Raw genomic sequence first — 21,654 nt, forward strand, 5'->3', positions numbered from 1 at the left:
CAAATTGGATGGAGGAACATGATGCCTTGAGGATTTTTGGTGCCTTCATGTGTGGGATCAGGCTGAGGAATGAGTTGTTCAGAGGAGTCTAATGATGGCACAAGTGGAGTGACCCTGTCAGGAGGATGTTCATCTTGGAAATTCATAATAGGTAATTCCTCTTGTATATCATAATCACAAAAAAATTCAATAGAGGCATCATTAGAGGTCAAAACTGGAATAGGGAAATTATCAAAAGGATCAACAGTTTTCTTATTTTTATGCAAATCATGAAAGGGAAAAATCCCTTCATGGAAGGTCACATCTCTGGATACGAAAACTTCCATGGTGTTCAGGTTCAAGAGTTTATAACCCTTGACACCGTATGGATATCCTAACAGGATGCATTTTCTTGCACGAGGGGCGAACTTCAATCTATGAGCTTTGAGAGTGGATGCAAAACAAAGGCACCCAAAAACTCTCAAATGATCATAATGAACCTATTTTTGATAAAGCAACTCACAAGGAGACTTGTTAGATAAGATAACAGAAGGAGTCTTGTTAATGATATAAGTGGCAGTTAAAACACAATCACCCCAAAATTGAATGGGGATTTGTGACTGAAACAACAAAGATCTGGAGACATTTAATAAATGTTGATGTTTTCTCTCCACAAAAGAATTTTTTTGTGGAGTCTCAACACAAGAGAATTGATGTAGAATCCCATTTTTGGAAAAATAATCTGTAAAGATCAAATCACGAGCATTATCATAACAAAAAATCTTTATAGTTGTGGCAAACTGAGTAGAAACGTAAGCAAAAAAAATGTGGAATGATATTGTCTACTTCAGATTTATGAGTCATCAAAAAGATCCAACAAAATCTAGTGCTATCATCCACTAAGGTAAAAAAAAGGACCGATGACCAAGTCTAGTAGGAACACTATATGGCCCCCATATATCACAATGAACAATATCAAAACAGGAAGTATAAAAATTGTTCTCATATACAAAAGGAAGCCTATGTTGTTTGTCTAAAGGACAGATACAACATGGCATAGTATCTATACTACTAGACTTGTAGGCTAATATTTCTTTAAGAACCTGCAATCTTGGATACGAGAGGTGTCCCAACCGTTGATGCCAATATGAGATGAGATTGAATTCACATGAGCAGCTGAGTGTACAATGTTGTTCTTAGTGAGAATGTAGAGATCATTGCAACTCCTACCCTTGCCAATCGTCCTCAAATGATACTCTTACATTAGATTCTTTGGTTAAAGCTTTGACAGATATAAGATTGAATTTAAAGAAAGGAACATATAGAACATTGTGTAAAATAAGGTCGGTTATTAGAACAACATCACCTATGAAATTAACCAGAATGACAGTTCTATTAGGCAAAGTAACAGTAGAATTGTGCACATTTCTTATGTTAGAAAAAAGGACTCGATTAGCACAATTATGCCTTATAGCTCCCGAGTCTTAGATCCAAGATTGATTAGTGAAATTGAAAAGATGAGAGGAATTAACCAAACCGCATAAACTTGTTTGGAAGGTCATGTTGGCTTCACCACTTGTGCTCGGAGTGGCTGTGGATGATGAGATTAGCTGATTGAAGAGGTGATTGATGATCTGGTGAATTTGTTCTGATGAGAGATCCGGAGAGTTGCTTGATGAAGAGTTTTCCGGGCAATTACTTGATCCTTCATCATTGTTTGCCTGTGTCTTGGACTTGAACTTGTAGCCCGGTGGATAACCATGAACTTTGTAGCACTTGTCCACGGTGTGCCCTAAAATCTTGCAATGTGTGCACATTAGACGATATTTTCCCTTCCATTTTTTCTGATCTACACGCACATTCATGGCAAGGGAATTGGACTGATCAATTGAGGCTTGGTGATCTGATCCAATCGACCTCTGTGTTTCTTCTTGAGAGAGCATTGCATAGACCTTGTTCACCGGTGGAATAGGGTCCATGAGGAGGACATGTCCTCGAGCATGAGTGTAGTTCTCATTGAGCCCCATGAGAAACTGCATAACATACTCTGAGTCGACAAACTCAGCAATCTTGGCCTTTCACCGCATGTACACGCACAAGTACATTCCGGCTTGAACTCACACAAATCTTGATGAATTGACTTCAATTTTGTAAAGTACACACCAATAGAATTCTGATCTTGAGTCAGGTTCACGAATTGGAAGATCCTTGGTATGTTACTTTTGTTGAAACCTGTGCTTCAGATCGTTCCAAATATCCTTTGCAGTACCACCAAAAAGAATGCTAGAAGCAATTTCTTTACTCACCGAGTTCATAATCCAAGCGATTATTGTACTGTTGTTTCAGCTCCAAAGGCGAAGGTGATCGGTATCCTCAGGCGACGGCTTCAAAATCGATCCATCGATGAACCCATGGCATGTAAATTGTATCGGTGACGATATTGGAGACGAGACTTCCTCATGAGGAATCTGAATGGTGGAGGTAGTAAGGAGAGAAAGGATCTTCAATTCTTGACCTAGGTCTTGAATTTCAATCTGCGCTGGTGATGATCGTCTCCGTCGATGAAGAATCTGGATTCGCCATTGAGCGATGAACTACAGATCTTGAAAAAACGAGAAGAAGAGACGAAGAAGACGAAGGTTTCTCAGAGAGCACAGAATTGCTCTGATACCATATTGAAACTGAGAACTCTGAACAAGAATTCAGGAAGAAAAACTCTGAATCGAAATGATTTCAGAGAGAGAATCTTTTATTGAATATGATGAATGAATATACAAAGCTGAAAAACAAACATTTTATAATACCGGTAAACATCTAATCGGACTATTTGGATAAAATGACAAGTCGTTGATATAAGCAAGTAAGATACAACAAGTATATCGCAAAGCTTATAAACGACACAAGAAACTTAGTAACTAAGAAACTCCTTATCTCCAATAATATTCAATAGTTTAGTAGTCTAGTTTCTATATTAAACGCAGCTGTAATTGTATAAATATATTTCGACAAATGATCAATATAATATTATTACATAAAACAATCCTTCTTTAATGCTTGTTATTTACAAAAAAAATATTAAAAATAAAAATCCATATAAATGATCTTTCATTATTCTATAATCAAATGCACACACAAACTTAAATTATGAACCAAAAAAAAATACACGAACCGCATCTACCTATTTGATATAAAATCTTCATATATCTATTTGATACTCCTAATCAATCGTGATCGGATCACATGTTTGTTTTTATAGCGATAGAAAAATAAGATCAGGAAGGTTCAGAATCGATATGAATCACCTTCTGATCATGTTGATTACAACTCAGCTCCTGATCATTAGGTCCTTGACGATTCTGCACACCATGATCCACGACTGGTGTTCTGAATTAGGCAATTCATTCGTTGGATCAGATCCATCATAACTACAATCATTATCATGGCCATGATCGTCATGAACATCATCAAGTTTATCTCCTTGATTTCTCCATATAACGTGCTTTAGCAAAGGAAAGGTTGTAGCAATTCCGGTCACTAGAAACAGAACATAAAAGCTACCCAATCCTATCTTATTCCCGTCCTCGCCATTTCTTTCGAGCGCAGAGCTGCAATTATACGAGGAGTACAATTTCTTTTCTAGATCTGGAAGTATTCCACTTTCTGTTGCTCTTAATATGGCTTGAGAAACATTTGGAAGATAAGGAGAGTTCTTGGAGAACGCCTAAATATGTTGAGAAAGTACAAAAAAAATGCACACAGACCAAATCTTAGACGAGTATTATGGTTGTGCATTTCATGTATTGATCTTAGAAGGAAAACAAAAAAAAAATGTAATATAAATAAAAGTCAGTGCTTACTTACAAATCCAAAACCTCCAACCATGAAGGGTTGACCCGATAAAACAAATTTTTCACAGTGTTTCGCCTTAAACAGTTTAACGTACGGAACTTCCAAGAAAGCGGCTTTGATCCTTCCCTTCTCGAGGGCCTCGGGATATTCATCGCCTGAGTTTATCTTCACTATGTTTTCAGTCTTGAAACCCAACGCTTTCACAAGGTAACTCGACACGAAGGAGTTTGCGTCGCAGCCGACTTTCGCACCCGTTCTCAGTAGGGTTTGGATGTCTATCGTGACCGGAGGACGGTTCTGGTCTGTGAGTAAAGTTGTCAAACTAGCTGTATACGTTTGTATGAGAACCACACAGACGAACAGCCATATCACGAATGCCAGTCTAGTCGAATTTCTCTTCAGCATTGGACCTTCAAATAAAGTACAACACATTATTCTCATTCAGGGTTTTTTTTTTTTCTGCTCCTTGAACTTGTGACCACAACTCAGTTTTTTCCTAGCGTTTATAATTGTAGGCATCTTCTAAGAGGAAAACTCAGTTTTGCTATCTTGCTTCTTCGTCTTCTTCAATTGTTACTTTTTCCTCCACTTTGTAAAAATCATCAACGTCAACTTTCATAGCGTATAAGTTTTAAACATCAAACATCTGACCCCATTATAATTAAAAAAAAAAAAAAAAAAATCTTTATAAACACCGAACTGAAGATTTGTTTATTTTTTTATCATCAAATATCAAATACAAGGAGCATGAGTTTCCTAGCTTGGTCTAGGGCATAACTATATAGAGTGAGGTTGTGGGTTCAAATTCATTGGACTAATAATGACTTTTATTTAAGGATTTTGTTGCCAACTAGCTGCCACGTACAAATTTTTAAAATGTGATAGATAGTTAACGTTCTATTAATTTTGTAAAGTAGTCAGTATTATAAATTAACAGTATACAAATATCCAAAATATAACAAAAATTAACTTTGTCATATCAGATCCATTGGCAATATTTGAAACATATTTGAAACGTTGGTTTAATAGAAATATTAACATTTTAAGTGACCTGACTCGTTATATTTTACTTTATTTAACTTCCTATTTGTTTTTCAGGACTATTGTGGTGCAGATAATAATTTAAAAACGAGTTTTGTTTCATTGATATAGTGCATAACTGGTGATTATTTAAAGATGTTTTCTGTTCCATTTCTCATATGTTCCAATTATACCCTAAGCCTATTAACTCTACATGTACATTGCCGATAAAACATTGTCTATTAGATTTAGCTTTTAGGTTTAGGTTTAGAACTTGCCTTGCAGCGAAAAGAGTGTCTTGAAGGCGGAGGCAAAAAGAGTCCCGAGTTGGTTCCATTTAGAGCCCTCCCTAAACTCAGGGTTTTGCTCTCGCTCGACCCAATATAGAGCAAGTCCATTGTACATATTGATGAAGAAAGTTGATAACCATAGATGCCAGTTGAATGGTGCCAGAAATAACAAATCTTTATGCAAATCCCTGGGCTTATAGTAAATTAACATTTGAACCCCCGACTCTGCATAGGGCTGTGAGAACTGAACATATTTGCAACGGTCCGCAATTATGGCTGTATCTGCAACCACTGCGTCAAGCTCCTTCATCAAAATCAAACATACTTTAGTAAATTATGTGCCCCTAATTGAGTTAATTAATTCAATATATATATGTTCATGATTTTTCTTGTAAAAAGTGCTTTTCTTTTATCAATAAAAAAAAAAAGAGTTTGCAATAAGTACTATTAACTAACTCATTTTGATCAATAATATTAATATCTCATACTATTGGTTCAAATACAAAGAAATATGCTCTAACTACAACTAGTACAAAGAAAAATGTCTAATTACAACAAGTAACAAAATTTATGCATGATCACGCTTACAGTCTTGTTTTCACCTAATGTCACCATGTTCAATTAATTAAGAAAACAAAACATATAACCAAGAGAGATTAGTTGTTAATATAGTACCTCAAGCTGGACATGCCTCAACATTAAATCATAGGACGAACCATTGATTGGTACAAATTTGTAGGGCAAACCGAGATCAACTATCTTCATGAACACATCAATGGAATATCCACCGAAAATTGGATTACTTTTATTTTTGTAATTCACGTTCACAAACTCATTAAAAGTTGTTTTGTTAGGCACCCCGATCCTCAACATCCTCGGTGTCGTGTCGCCCAACCACTTGGAATCGTCCATGGACGACCTGGCCAAACAACTTGTCCAAGTATATTCATCGAATGATTATAATAAGTTTTTTGTACCTGAATCGTCTTGGAGAACCCCAAGCCCTCCGTCCAGAACCCTAACTCGTCGTAACTTTTACCGGCGACATTCACAATTTCAAAGATATGTGCATGCGGTAAAACACTTTGGTTAAAATTGAAATGACTCAAGAACCCGTCAAACTTTACTTTCAAAATATTTTCCAAGATCTCTCTTCCCGAAATAGGTTTTTGGCCTTTTAATGCAAGAGACAAAGCTAATGCGGCATCGTATGCTTGTAAAGCGAAAATCCCCGGCTCCAAATTTGGCTCCCAAGGATACTCCAAAGCGTATTGGGTCACAAATTTGGAATGGAAGTCATTGTATCTTTTCCCGCTTTTCGAAATATAGCTCTTGACCCCTAAAACACCTTGTAGGGCCTTGATACGGGATGAACCCATGGAATCGAATTTATTTGTCAGCGAGGCAGTCGTGATCCAAACCGAATCTGCTTCCATCAGCCCTAACCTCTTTGCCGCTTTGAAGATTTCCTCGGCTTGTGTGAGAGAATTGGTGTGAACTATGTAAAGCCTACACATGTTATCTTTTAGGCCTCTAAATGTGATGTCATGTTTTGGCTTGAGAATCAAAGATTGGGAGGGATTGGTAGAAGGGTATTGATCATTGTACCGACTTCCTGTAGTTCCTGGATTAGGTACGGCGTGACACCTGTCGTTACCGAGTCGATGTCCTCGTATATGATGTTGGCTCTCTGCCATTGCCAAGTGCGGATTATTGCTGCCACGGCTTTCATTTGGACTCTTTGGCTCGGCGATGCGTTGATCAGATACGGTAAGTATTGATATGCCCAACTTGGGACCATATCATTTGCCAAGGAAAGGATTGGAACTTGTGACTCGTTGCCAAGCTTGGCGACAATAAGAGCTTTTTGCCATGATTCTAATCCGAGCAATATTGCTTTCACATTATTGTCTTTCATCATTGTGCTTGCTGAAACACAAATCGGTGGATATTAGTTTTTTTCTTTCTAATCATTTTTTATATTTACCAAGTAAGTTCTCTTCTAACAAAAGTTTAATTTAAAGAAAATATAGATTTATAACGAAGAAATTGAAAGAACATAAATTACATTTAATTTTGAAAACGAATTACCATTTATAAATAAAATAAATAAATATTAAAAGAAAATAAATTAAAATTAATTACAAATAAATATATCAAATACAATATATAATATAAGATTGGTTATTTTCTAGCAAATATAAAACATTGACTATTTCGCTTAAACACTTAATACATTAGCTGAAATTGGAGAAGTATGTGTATCTTTCGTTGTAAATTACATGAAATATATAATAATATAAGACAAAGATGTTCGAAATTAGAAAAGTATGTTTGTAATTTATCCCCGGACATAAATATTGCTGAAGAAAATTATCTCCACTTTTCGGTCGAGAAATCAAAATTTTTGCATAAACATCTATCATATAAAATTATGTGGTGAAATTCAATTTTAAACATAAAAAAAAAAAAAAAAAAAAAAAAAAAAAAAAAAAGTTATAAAAAAAATATAAATGTCAATAAAATATATATCTAAAGCTTCACATATATAATGATTTGTTGTTGAATACGATGAACCTTGCATTAGACATTTATAATGGAGTAATAAACTGAGAAATATAATGAGAATATAGACTTGCTAGTTATTACCTTGAAGTGTATTTTTGTATAAAAATAAAAATAAAAATAAAAATAAACGAACAAAAATATATGTTTAGGTTTTAAACTGTTCAAAATATCAATTTCAAACTAATCAATTAGCTTAGGACTCTTCTGTCCAAAATTTTCTAAAATTTACACAAGTTAGGTGAAAAGACATAAACATATTAGATTTATTTGTGCGCACAAGCTAGCAAAGGTTAAAATAAACTTATCAAACTGACCTAAAGAGGCAGTTTCGTTAGGATGGTGATCAAGAGTTGACCCCGGAGAATCGTTGACTATTATCTCGGGACATTCAATGTATGAGTTAAACTCAGAATAGAAGTCAGCCCTTGCGATCTTCATTGCGACTTTTTCTTCTCTGCCGGCTCTGGAAGAACTGTCTATAATGGCACCAATTCGATATTCCATTTTAGGGTTATCTTCAGGACATTTTTCTGGGGCCAAGGACGATATGGGAAATAGAAACGACACCATTATGATTAATATGATCAGAAGAAAGCTTATAGATAGTGAATCCATGTTTGGCTCTATAGTAAGAACTATTCACATTTCCTATTTTATTCGGTGCAGGTAGTTATAAATATAATGAGTAACGACGAGAATCATGATCCTGTAGCTTCAATATTATATTATATACTTGGAGAGAAAAAGTCTTACGAATATTTTACAGTTTGCTAAAACGTTAAACTACCTTCATATCATTCTTGATTGGCAGAGTTCATTAATTAATATGATCAATGGTAACTGGAAAACGTATCGTTATTGATGAACAAGGTATTAATATTAATATATATATATATATATAGTACTATTGGTCTACTAATTGAATCGTTATATAAGGCGAGAAGAAATCAATATACTAAAATATATATGGATTAATATGCAAGTGAGTTTCAACAAGTCAGAAGTAGATATACAGATATTTATATACTTTTTCATAAAAATATATTATTTCCGTGGTATGAAAGTAAGTACTATTAAACGTGTAGTGGTCCCTTACAGGCTACAGCATCCGATCGATTTCTTAGTTTCGGGGATAAAGCTGAGTTGACTTGTTAAGCAGCATTGACTTTACGCATACATGTTTTTTTTTTTTTTTAATTCCGGTCACAGTTATCGTGTGTCACGGTATTAATTTATGATATCATGATAGACATAGACATAGAGATTAATCAAGTAAGATTAAAGAAGTCCGGTTCCAATAAGAGTCGATGGACATTTGAAAATTTTAGGTCCAACTGGAAAATATCTGTTAAACTTTTAAAATAAATTTTTTTCCTATTTTCAATGATAAACAACACGGCATACAGTGTAATAAAAAGATGCAAATAACCATGGAGCCCTTTGTATTTGCACGTTTGTTGTCAATTGGACCAGGCCGGCCCTTTACTCAAACCCAAGAGAAGTCCGAGCTCGTATTTGACCCAAACTTTTTTTTTATCGAAGGATAAGGCCTGGCCTAAAAAAATAAGCTACTTTATACTCAATCCAGGACCAAGCTCTCGACCCTCGGGATTGTGAAACCCCGAAATAATTTTTTAACAAATTATTAGTTTTTTTTTTAAATAAATATATATATATATATATATATATATATATTATGATTAATATATATATATATATATGTATGTATTATATAGACCATAAATAAAATGATGTTAAAGAGTAAATGCGTTTCTTTATTTTATTTTATATGGAACTAGGTATGTGTATGCGTGTGATGTGATATAGTATGTATATATAAAATATATTGTATTATACATCGTACTTTTGGTCAGTTATCATATATATAACGTACATTATTAAATATGTCTTATGTATATATATATATCCTGTATATATATTCGTAAAGTATTAATGATACTTAATCTATATAATATGTATATAATATATGTTGTATATGTATAATGTGTACTAACCTTTTGGTTAAACGTTTTTGGAATTTGTATACTGTAGCGATATTAGTGTGTATATATACTAGCAATAAATAAAAGAAAGAAAAGTCAATGTATATAATATGTATATGCGTTTTTTTTATAAAGCTATACATATTTTGTTATATTCTAGATGATTCTTTGCCGAATTTTTAGCTTTTCTTTGCGGCAAGGAAAACAAGTTTTTTTAAATAAAATAGTAGAGAATATAAATATATATTATTAGGTTCAGAATTATTTTTAGGGTTAGAATTTTCTTCTTTTTGTTATACGCACGTCTCTCTCTCCCTTTCCTCAGCCCCAATCTCTTTTATTCTCTCTTCTTCCCCCTTCAAAAAATAAAAAAATAAAAAAATAAAAAAAACACCCTAGCCACCAAATAGATAAATCCTTTAATCTTTGTTCTCAAGCCCTATCAGCGTAAAAGACTAATTCTTTTACAACCGTATGAGAAATTAGGTATGTAGTTCGTGGTTTTCTCAAATTAATTTCTATATTATTTGTTGTTTTATTTTAAGTGAGCTTTTAGATATAAAAAATGTTTCTGGTTCGGATTCAATAAAAATCGTTTCTTAAAACACTTATTGTGGTTTCAAAACTCGTTATTTTGCATCGATTCTTTTTGGAAAAATTGGGTTTCGATGTCTTCTATCTAAATCCTTAATCGAAAAATATTTTATGAATTACAGAATATTTTCTGATTATTTTCAAATCAGTGCGCAGACCTGATTCGCTGGTCTGGCATATTCCCGATTTTCAGACTTTAAAACGTTTACTATGGATTCAAAAATTATTATTTTACGTTGATTCTTTTTGGAAACGCTAGTTTTACATGTCTTCTTTTTAAAAAAGTAATCGAAAAATATTTTCATGTTATACATAATATTTTCTGATTATTTTACAATCGGTCCGCAGACCAGTTTTTCACAAGATTTTATAGTAATATGTTATATTTGTTTTATTTTTAAGAAATAGTTAAAGATTTTTTTGGCTATGGTGCCTTTACAAAAAGTGATCAAAATTATGTTTTATACGTACTGGAATTTCTACACAAGTTTTTTACAGAGTTTTATTTTTTCCCCGGAACCCTAATAACCAAGGGTATTTTCGTAATTTCACGTTGAATGTCGTTTCTGAAAATTTTCAGAACCTACAGTATGTCTTGAATCCTTTTCTTAGCTGATCCCAGTAGTCTTTTATCCCGATTAGGTTCCAAGTCTTTTAGAGCGTCCAATTCCTTCGACGGTCTACGATCGTAACCGTCGATATCCAGGTGAGAATAGTTTCACTACAACACAGATTAGTTCAAAATTAAATATGATGATTTCGTAATTCATATTATAGTTTGTTTAAAGCTTTATATGTTGGAGTATGTTTTTCTTTTTTATTGTGTGATTGATTGTAGTAGTTGGATTTATGTTTGGTCAACTATGCAGTGTTAAGTTAAAGTAGATTTGAGAATGTACATGTTTTATATTTTTTAGTCATGTATTTTATGATCAGCATATGTTTGAAAGTTTTTATGTACATGTCATATCAGTATGTAATTTTTTTTTAAAGTGAAAAGATAAAGATAAGCAAGGGAGTCGTATCGCCTCGAGAGGTATTAAGGAGAAGTTTCCCGGGCCGAGGCTCTAATTGGGAAATTTCTCGGGCCGAGGCCCTAATAAGTTTAAAAGATAGAGCGAAATGTGGGACTTTATAACCCCCATCTCTTCGTATCTAAAGTGCGCACTGAAATTGGTACGACTACCCTAGGGGCACCCCGAACTAAAAGTTGATAGAATCAAGAAAAGAAAGATCAAGTCATCAATTAGTTTTAAAATACTAATAACCGGTTCATGCATTGCATTACTCTTTTTATTTTGTGAGCTTTATATTATTCTCGCTGAGCGTAAGCTCATCTCTTCGGAAAAAAAAAAATATACGTATGTGTTGTAGGTAAACATCTTACAAGGAACTGAGCAAGACGGATTAGCTGCGTCGATAGCGAGAGGGTTGGGTCATGGATTCCATTCACGAATTAAGTCTTCCGCTACGAGTTATTAAGAAATAAAGTTTAAAGTTTTGTTTTTCGTTATTAAGAAATAAGTCTTCCGCTACGAGTTTTTAAGAAATAATTTTTAAAGGTTTTTATTTTCATTTACGTCGAAGTTTCAAAGAGTTTTATATGATATTTAGATTATGGATTATGTTTTAGTATTTTTGCTGCTATGTTTGGTTTTAAATTCGTATTTTCAATTTTGGTTAAGTACTTCTCATGAAGTGTTCAATATGCAATCTTCATATTTTTCTTAAATGTTTTTGTTTCTTTTTAAGATCTTTAAAATTTTAGTATGCCTTGATTCGATGTGTTTTAAAAAAAAATTCCACCAAGTTTTCTAAAGAATTTTCTAAAGTTTAAAAAGTAAGATAAGTAAGACGGTCCGAAAAGTCGGGTCGTCACAGGGATCAAGAGCCGGGAAAAAAAAAACCTAAACTGGGCCTCAAGCCCAAACTATAATTATTAGAAATTAATAAAAAGGTCCGTCCAACCCAGTCCTTGTGACACCACTAGATTGGACTTGTATTATAGGCTCTCAAGCCCTGCTCCACTCTGGTCCCAACATATGTTAGATTAAAATATATTTATTTTAGATAAAAAATTTATGTTTTGTCTGTAAAAAGTGGTTTTGTATTATTAGTTTTAAAATGATATACTTCGGGAATTTTGATGTACGGTTCAGATCTTCTTTAGCCCGGTCCTAAGTGCTAAGGGTTTTTCTCGGATTGGGCCTAAGATCCTATTCCTTATGCTCAGACCAACGTGACCCCGCCTTCAATAAAATCATTTTGGGTCGCAAAGCTCTTTTGGGCTTGAAAAAAAAAAGCCAGGCCAGCCCCGCCCGACCCTTGTGATACCACTAGGCGAGACCAAGATGGTGGCATCCTATAGGGGCTCAGATGGGGAAGAGGATATGGCTCAACAACGTTTACAAATTCCTTAAACGGAATACGAGGGAGAGTGAGGGAGTGATTGATGTGCTTCACTTGCGCATGCTTAAAGTTGGCATGACTTGTGAACTTGATAGAGAGAGAGAGAGAGAGATATATATTTTCTTTCTGGAAGCGAGGATTTCTATAATATCATGAATGGAGATATATTAATTCATTTGTACTTAAATTATATCATGAATCGAGATATATGAATTCGTTTGTACCTATGTTTAAAGGAAAGAGCTGAAAATGATCTATTGTACTTAGTTTAAGAGAGTAATTTGAATATGAAAATAAGAAAATCTAGGTTTTAATCAATGAGAATGCAAGTGATGATTTGGTTTAGAAGCTTAAAAAACTTGGTCTAGTGATTTTGGACAAAGTTATCAGTTTGCGCATGTGTATAGTAAGAAATATGTTATGAACAATTTGGACCCTACCTTTTTAGGTGTCTTAGATTGGTTTGGCACAAACAGAATTTGCATACCCCTAAGTCCAAACGGCTATTTTCTTTTTCTTAAAACCCCCAAGTCGATTCTGTAGAGCACTTCTTAAAATATGACATGGATATTCATGGTCGAGCAATTTTTCTATTTTATAATTCTTTTCGACCTCAAGCTTGTTAAGAAGTCTCGATCGACCTTGACAATTCTTCAAGTTTTTTTTCACATCGTGTCATACAAACTCAAGAGTCAAACCATGTAAAGTCATGTCGATAGTTGACCGTTGGCAAAGGGTTGACCATATTTGACTAAAGCTAGAAATGTCCCTTAAGCATTTTCTTTAGACTTTCCGAACTGTATTCAACTCAGCTTAAGCCATAAATATCATAAATACCGCATCCATTCAAGTGAATTTTTAGTTCATATGGTCGATTTTACTTGAACACACTCTCGAATGAACGTTATTCATAGAATGGAGTAATGACTTAAATGATGTACATGGACTTGCGAATCCAGGTCGATTTTAGGTTAATATAAAACGGAGTAAAAGAATAAAGCTTCTGTCACCAAAATTTTAGTATAATATGTGCTACATACAGCACGGTTTCCCGATCATCCCATACAAGCATTTCACAAGCATTTCGGAAGGTCAAGGAGAAAGTGATCAAACAAACTAGTGAATGCGAATATGATCATCACTACCTCTCTAAATTCTGATGAACGATTTACTGATCTCGACGACACGGCGATCTCCCATGAGTTATCATTCTCCGGAAAGAATTGAGCCGGCTCGAACTAGACAACACTTTGCCACCACAACCCTCCCTTGCGACGCATGATCTTGCACTAAAATAAAAACTTTGCCCTCTTTACCGTGCAATTTTATTTAATAATAATAACTAAGAATATGAAAAAGAAAAAGACTTTTCAGGGATTCCAATTCCCTATACAGAACTTGTAAAATGCAGTGGATGATTTTGTAATATACCCATAATGAATTAATCGTATCATGACTTGTGTGAACCAAATACTGTTGGACTGCAGTGATTGGTTCCAGTTCTCTATTTTTTTTTTATGCAATCCTAGCTAGCACAAATGGTGTCTCGAGTATTATCAGCAAACAAAACTACAAAAGTGAAGAACCACGCTAAAAAACGGCAATGAAAAGAAAGTTTTGCATTTGGAAAAATCAAATAGTTATTCGTAGTGAACTAGACCTGATTTGAGAAACAGAAAGCAGTTGTTTTGTCATTACTACCATACCAACAAGGCTGAAACGATTTTTTTTTTTTACAGGCAAAGCCACAAAATTAAAACCTTCTAGTCACATCCTCATCTGCCCCCGAATTCAACAAGTTCCGAGAAGAACTAACACAAAACGACTTTGTTAAACCATGTTAAACCTGCAATAAAAATATTCAAGTCAAACTCCCAGGTAATAAGAGTGCAAGGATGTACGCATTGCCAACCAAGTTTGAAGAGCTCTTTTTACAAGGAAATATCTAACATTAAAATAGCAGTTGACTCTCACACGCAAATGCTTTGTGAACTGATGTTATTCATTAGCATATTGTTCATGTGAAACTCAGGTATTCTGAACTATTATATCGGTTCCTGTTGTTGTTAATTTATAAGCATACCGTATTTCCAAATGACTGTTAGTAACAGAGGACAAGCAGAGTAATATAATTTTCTACATTTCGCCGACTCTAAGGATGAATATAAGACAATGACATTGACAAGTACTTCAAAAGGTATAAAGTTGTTAGCAAGGATATGATTTCGGATATAATGCATGGATACACGTGTCCAAAGGGGCAGACGAACAAATTCAACAGCATTAAATGAAACAAATGTGAGAGCTAAGCTAAGGACATAATTCTCAAACAGTATTTCATCAATTTTTTCTCTAGGGATGCCTTGCCGAAACAAGAAACCTTACATAGATATGTACTGCATACCAGATGATAAAATATAAACCATATGATCCATATCTAAAATCGGCCACTAATTTATTTATAATTTCACTACAATATGCAATTAAATGAAAACAATAAGTAAAGATGGCTTGATGAACATACCATTGAGATCTGAATATATACATCAAAACAGCTTTGGAAGAAGAGATCGGCCGAGCAGCTTATGAGTCGGCTTCGGTACACTCCGGTGGCTTCGACAGCTTGCGTTTTGCATGGGATTCCTTGAGGAGTTTCGTCTCCTCCTCCAAAGATAGCAACTTGTTCGCCATCGCATTGACATTGTTGCCAAAGTCAGTGAATTTCCCGTCCCACCACTCTTCAAAATCCTTAAGCTGAGTCTGAATATCCAGAAGAATCATCCTATCCTCTTCTTCTCGCTTGAGGCGCTGTTTCTCGAGCTCCGTCGCGCTTATAACGAGACCGCCGGTTCCAGCGACTTCCTTGTAAACCGGATCGTGCGGCTTTGGATATCTCGCTCTGTAATCAGCATAGGCTTTCCTCGTTTCCTTCAGCGCGCTTCTATAGCTACGCAAGAGGGAATCCATCATCCGGAGCTCTTGGTCGAGCCGATAGACTTCCATGTCTTTCATGTTTCTCTCCTCGGCTCTCGCCTTTTGCAAATGCTCGATGGCATTATCTCTCTGCTGAACTTCGCTCATCAGAATCTGCTGACTCATCGCGGCCTCTTGCTCTTTCGCGATTCTCCGCGCCATCGCCTTCCCGGCGAGAACCTGAATCTGCAGCTCCGGGCACGTGTCTTCCTCGGACGACGACTTGCCGTTGTCCCAAGTCCCGTCCATTCTGAACCGCTTGTTTGAGAAATGCAAGTTGTGATGATCATCCTCGTGGCTCATCTCCCTCTTGCTAGTTCCGATGTGACGAGTCGGCATTCGGAGATCGTCTCTGGAGGACACAAAATCTCCGGCCAAAGGGTCGCGGATCGGCATCCCTGAACCGAGGCTCATATGCCCTCCTTCCAACGAATGAAGTAGACCTTCCGACGGGAAGGCTTCTAAAGACAAGCCCTTCGGTGAAATATGAAAATCCCCATCCTGATCTCCAAGGTCCTCTTCTTGCTCCTCCTCGTCCATCTCTTCCTCTTCATCCTCTTCGATGTCGCCTTGTTCTTCTTCTTCTAATTCTTCTTCTTCCTCTTCTTCTCCGTCTTCTTCTCGCCCAACTTCTTCCTCATCCCCGCCTTCACGTTGCCTCTCGTCCTCGTAACCCAAGTCCTTATTAAGCTCGACACCAAAACTACACTGTCGAAGAAAAAGACCGCTGTTACCATCGTCGCCCTTCCCAAAAAGCCATTGATCAGGCTCGTCATTTTCCTCCTTGCAGCCTTCGTAATCCATCAAATTTACGTCCCCAACTCTCTCCTGTTCCGTCTCCTTCCCCTCGTCTTTACCCTCTTTCTCGACCGCTTCTTCGTGTGCTTTCTCAACCACTTCCTCGTCGACTTTCTCAACCACTTCCTCATCGACTTTCTCAACCACTTCCTCGCCGACTTTCTCAACCACTCTATCCTCCACTTTTTCGACAGCTTCCTCGTTAACTTTCTCGACCGCTTCCTCGCCAGTCTCATCTTCCCCACCGAGACTCAATTTCAAATCGTGCTCGGTCACGACGTTACCTTCCCCTTCCCCGGCAAGGCTCAATTCAGTGTTTTTTTCCTGTAAATCATCAGCTTTCGGGTCCACGTTATCCTCAGCCTCCTTCATACAAGAATCCCCGGCAGCATCGACCTCCTCTTCCAACTCCTCCCGATAGTCCTCCTTCACATCAATCTCAACCAAAGACTCATCCTCCGATCCTCCCGCTTCAGGAAGCAGTAACTCCTCCTTCTGAGACCTGATCAAACACTGCAAATGCGAGGCGTAGTAACAATCGGTAAGCTGCGGCGCACGCATCAACTCCTTCTCGACCATGAACCACATCATCGTGGCCCAATCCAGCTTCTCCAAATTCCCGTCCTTTATGATATTCATCCAATTCAACACTTCTCGCGGCACCATATAAGTGTCGTCGTGCAAAAACACCCAATGCGATACAAGCTCCAAGATGAACGCTATCGACTCCTCCGACTCCTTGGGATCGGCGCTCTCCGCCGTCGCAACGCCCTTCCTCGCCGGGAGCTTCAGAGCCCTCGCCAAGTCTGCCCGGTTCACCATAACCTTGGCGTCGTTGACGTAGCTCCCACGCGAGCTGGGATTGAAGGTCGCGATCAGCTGAGCGACGAGATCGGAGCGGATCTCGCGGTCGAACTCGAGGTGAACGAAATCCCAAAGCCCGAGACGCTTCAGGAGCTTCTCGTGGCTCGAAAAGTCCAGATCTTTTTCAGGAGAGAAAGGAATGGGCTTTAGGTTTTCGATCAATACCTCGAGTTTCTTCGTGGACTTCTTCTTTTTTTGAGGACCCTTCCGCTTCCGGTATGAGCTCGTCTTCCGCTTGGCTCTGCGGCGGTAGACGGAGATCCCGGCGGTCTTCCCAGCGGAGGGAGGCGGAGAAGGGATATCTTCGGAGGCGTCATCTTCGCCGTCGAGATCGAGCGGGGTCTGATTTGGCGATTCAAGGGTTAGGGTTTTAGGGGGGTGCGAATCGGAAGCGAGAGGATTCGTGGCTTTGTCTGGGGATTTTCGGACAAGGGATTCGGATTCGGTTTCTGAGGAAGATGACATTGCTTTTAGTGGGGCAAGGATTTGAAATTGATGCCCTCTGACTGATCTGAGCTGCTCCGAGGAGTTACGGAAGTAGAATCCCTTCTATGCCGAGAGAAAAATCGGTAATGCCAATCTTTGGGATGCTTTAAATTTTACCTTTTTACCCTCTTTGTCTTATGATAAATAGTAATCGAAATACTAAACAAAACATATGTAATGGGTATGATTAGGAAGAGAAATTTTATAAACTAGACCTCTTTTAATTGCAAAATATATAGGAATGGACTTTTGATCCGAAAATGGTCAAAAATGCCATTCATATCAAATTTGATCCTAATTCATGGTATTTCAAAATTGGTTCAAAAGTCTTGAAATGGCATTTTTTTTAAGAGTCTATTTTTGGATATTTGCAATTATGAGGCCCATCTTTGATATTTCTCTACTTAGGAAGTTTATATTATGAATTTTTTCTTTGTAAATTATGCAAACTGGATCATTGTAAATTGGTCATTCAAGCAATATAATTGAAATGACGTTCAGCATATACATACAAAATGGCAATTCGAACGGAAATTTTATAAATGATCGTTCGATAACTGCGATATAAGTTAGACATTATATAAACCGACCTTCAGTCATACAAACTTCATTGTTGAAATCATTTAATAAATTTATTGAATATTTTAGTAGTTTCTATTATTTGGTTAAGATAAATATAATTTTATAGATTTTTTTGGTAAAATTAATTAAAGTTGTATAATTAAATTTTGAATATAAAAATTTATTAAATGTGGCTTTGTTATCAAATAAAAAAGTTAAAAGTATGGAAGTTGTTCGATATCAAATTCTAACTCATATTACATTTTTAACTATAAAGTTCATTGTTGATAATCATTCGCATTAGGCTTTGCTCCTCTATAATTGAGAGAGTGTTCATACATTTGAAGCTAAACGGTCAGATAGCCTACACGGACGTGTAGTTGAACACAGTTGTCCCCGAATGTTGCGAAATATTTTTCTAGGCCAATATTTCTCTTTGCATCGATCTATAAAGTGAGCAGGTGCTATTGGAGTTATTTTTAGATGAAAATTGTAGAGATGGGACTGAAAAGAGAGAGGATTGATCTTCTTCATTTATTAGTGTTATCGTACTTCATGGTTTTGAGTCGAGATAAATAAATGGTAAAAGTTCCAGAAAAAGTCCAACAACAAACAAATCAATCATGGAAGAGAAAGTTTTATTTTTCAAATGAGATTCCGTATAATTCGTTTTTGGAAAAGAAAAAAAAAAACTAAAATACCGCCAACTCTGGATGAGATAAATAGACACACGTTATTGCATTAAATAGAATAAATAGTAAGTGTTAAATGGTAATAGTTATAAATAGATGCTCACTATTTTTATGGGTTTAATTCAGCATAATGTAAATAATGGTGAAAATCACATTTAAAAGCTTTTTTAAATGGTTTAATGCTTTGAAATTTTTCTTCCAAAAAACATTAAATTTCCTCTAACAATTAATTATAATGAAAATAGGCCATTAGTTGTATATCAAGCTGAATATATATATATATATATATATATATATATATATATATATATATATATATATATAACCAGAAAAATAGTAAATGTCGAATCAATACAATTTGATTAAATACTTGTAGAAATTTTAAAACTATTAATTTTTAAATACTTTTGCAATTAAACTTGTTATCATCGTTTATTCTTCTTCTTTTTTTCTTTTTGAATTTTCTGATTTATGATAAACGTAGAATTCTTTTTTTTTTTTTTGTTGAATAAGGTTTGTTGATGGTTTATTTATGTTAATCGATGATATGTATAGTCTATGTTAAATTTATATACATGCAGATTATTCATTATTCACCAAAAATATTTATTATTTAAGATAAATTAAAAACTTAACCATTACGATATGTGCCTGCCAGCACAATATTTTTTACTTACTGTAAACAATTATTATGAACCTTTACAAATATACCAATGGACTACGAAATTCCAATTTATACTATAATATTCTTACACGCACATTGTTGGCTATTTTTTAGCTACATCTAAACCTAACCTTTGATGACCAGTTATATGTATGAATTCTACTACATTTTATCCGGGTTTTTATGCATCGAACTAGACCAAGGTTCAACTCTTTTTTGTAATAATCTTATTTTAGAGTTAGAGGATTTGACACGGAACTTTGTCTAGTATTTGGATCCATTGTTGTGTCTTTCTACAACCAGTTCAACAAAAATCTAAGCCAACCTGGTGATCAACTTTTCTCTGGTGATTCCTAGTGGGTATCGCTCAGCATTGCCCTTCATGTTGAAGAGTTGATGATGTATTTCCACCTTGTAAACACCACGCATGAGATGGTGAGACTTGGTTCGGTATATATGAGCTCCCTCCTTCTGGCTTCGCTGCCACTAATTCCAAACGTCTATAATTATTTGTGATATGATGACGAATAAAAAGAGTGATAAGTGCGATTCATTCACACTTATCAATGTTTTTTAGAAAAATCAAGACTTTTTCTTAAAACGCTTGATGTTATTTTTGTAGTTTCTTTTGATTTTATAGGTTATTAAGGAGCTATAAGTTTTATGATGGTAATGGAGCAATTTCATGGTGATTCGAAGACTTTTCGGACAAGTTAGAGAAAAATAAGAAACATACCACTCTCTTCTGCACGATTTTCAGATTCATAATTGAGTATTTTGGATGTTTTTTTTTTCAAAACTGAATAGATCGTTCTCTTAGATTTCCAACTCATATTCTTTTTTCGAAATCGAACAATTCAGGGCAAAAATTTATGGCCAATTCAAATTTGTTGCGCGTTTTGGACAAAGTCTTATGCGATAGTCGCGTTGAGGGCGACGTGACCAGGATTCCTACTTTCACGATTTTGAGCTAATGTTAACTCTTGGATCACATCCAAAGGCCCAGAATGCTCCGAAAATACTCATATACTTTGAGTTTATGTTCACTTGGTTCTAGACTAGATTTTTGAGAGTTTAGAGAGAGAAACTTAGAGCTAAGGAAAGCTTGGAGAGAGAAGAAGAAGACATCAAAGGGCCATAGAAGCTTTTTGGAGAAGAAGAAGGAGAGAGCTTGTGACTACTCTCTCCAACCTATTCTTCACCACCATCTTCTCCATAGTTTTATCCCTATATCTCTATCTTTTTTTTCATTACTTGTGCTTGAACTATATTTTTTTTTTATCTTTTCCATTTCTTAGTTGAATCTTGTTAGTCTTTTGAGATAATTATTGTTGATCTTGATTTAGACTTTGGATTTCATTGAAGTGGATATTGATTGTGAAATATTAATGGTTGAACGAATATGCCTCTCTTTGTGTTTATGCTTTCTTATTTCTATATAAATTTGCTTGATCATAATCATGAATAGCTAAGCATATAGAAGGGGTGCGATGTAGTTGGGTGAATTGATTCGGTCAGTAGATCATGCTAGAATTGTACTTAAATGTGGTTTGTTTTGTGGCAATCAAGAGAATTGAGTGGTTAATGCCATTGCTTAACTTATCTAACTAGATAGTGAATCTCTAGACCCGTTTAGACAGTGAGAGATGGTAGTCGAGTGTGCTCAAGCCGTTTTCTCACCCACCTACCTATATCTATAGAATTACTAGGGGGTTTGTGTAGTTTTTTGACTTCCCGTAGTAAATGCAATTGTTTGTTTTAATAGAATCCAAGTCGAGATGTGTAAGTTCGTCAAACAATTAGGCCTATTTCTACTCGAGAGAGTTTAATGGGTATTCAAGAGGGAATTAGAATATGTTTACCCAAACAATAGCCGTTTCGAAAAACCCAACGAAGTCGCACCC

At 35.7% G+C, this 21,654-nt stretch overlaps 1 protein-coding gene and 1 pseudogene across 1 annotated transcript; both read right to left on the minus strand.

Moving 5' to 3' along the window:
• Positions 1-3,304: 3,304 nt before the first annotated feature.
• LOC149406931 (glutamate receptor 2.2-like) lies at positions 3,305-8,321 on the minus strand (annotated as a pseudogene).
• A 5,961-nt stretch (positions 8,322-14,282) lies between these two features.
• On the minus strand, positions 14,283-17,970 carry LOC149406932 (uncharacterized). Its single transcript, XM_089610020.1, has 2 exons — positions 15,237-17,970; positions 14,283-14,558 (listed from the first exon to the last, which is right to left on the minus strand). Exon 1 carries the CDS (start codon positions 17,810-17,812, stop codon positions 15,296-15,298), a length of 2,517 nt encoding a protein of 838 aa, XP_089466146.1. The 5' UTR covers positions 17,813-17,970; the 3' UTR covers positions 14,283-14,558; positions 15,237-15,295.
• Positions 17,971-21,654: the final 3,684 nt, after the last annotated feature.

This window comes from Urtica dioica, chromosome 1 (assembly GCF_054948205.1).
Source record: "Urtica dioica subsp. dioica isolate 48M chromosome 1, U.dioica_male_clone48M_v1_H2, whole genome shotgun sequence".
NCBI lineage: Eukaryota > Viridiplantae > Streptophyta > Magnoliopsida > Rosales > Urticaceae > Urtica > Urtica dioica.

Excerpts from the sequence above, each read along its gene's own strand:
- LOC149406932 (XM_089610020.1), bottom strand. The coding sequence starts at position 17,812 with ATGTCATCTTCCTCAGAAACCGAATCCGAATCCCTTGTCCGAAAATCC.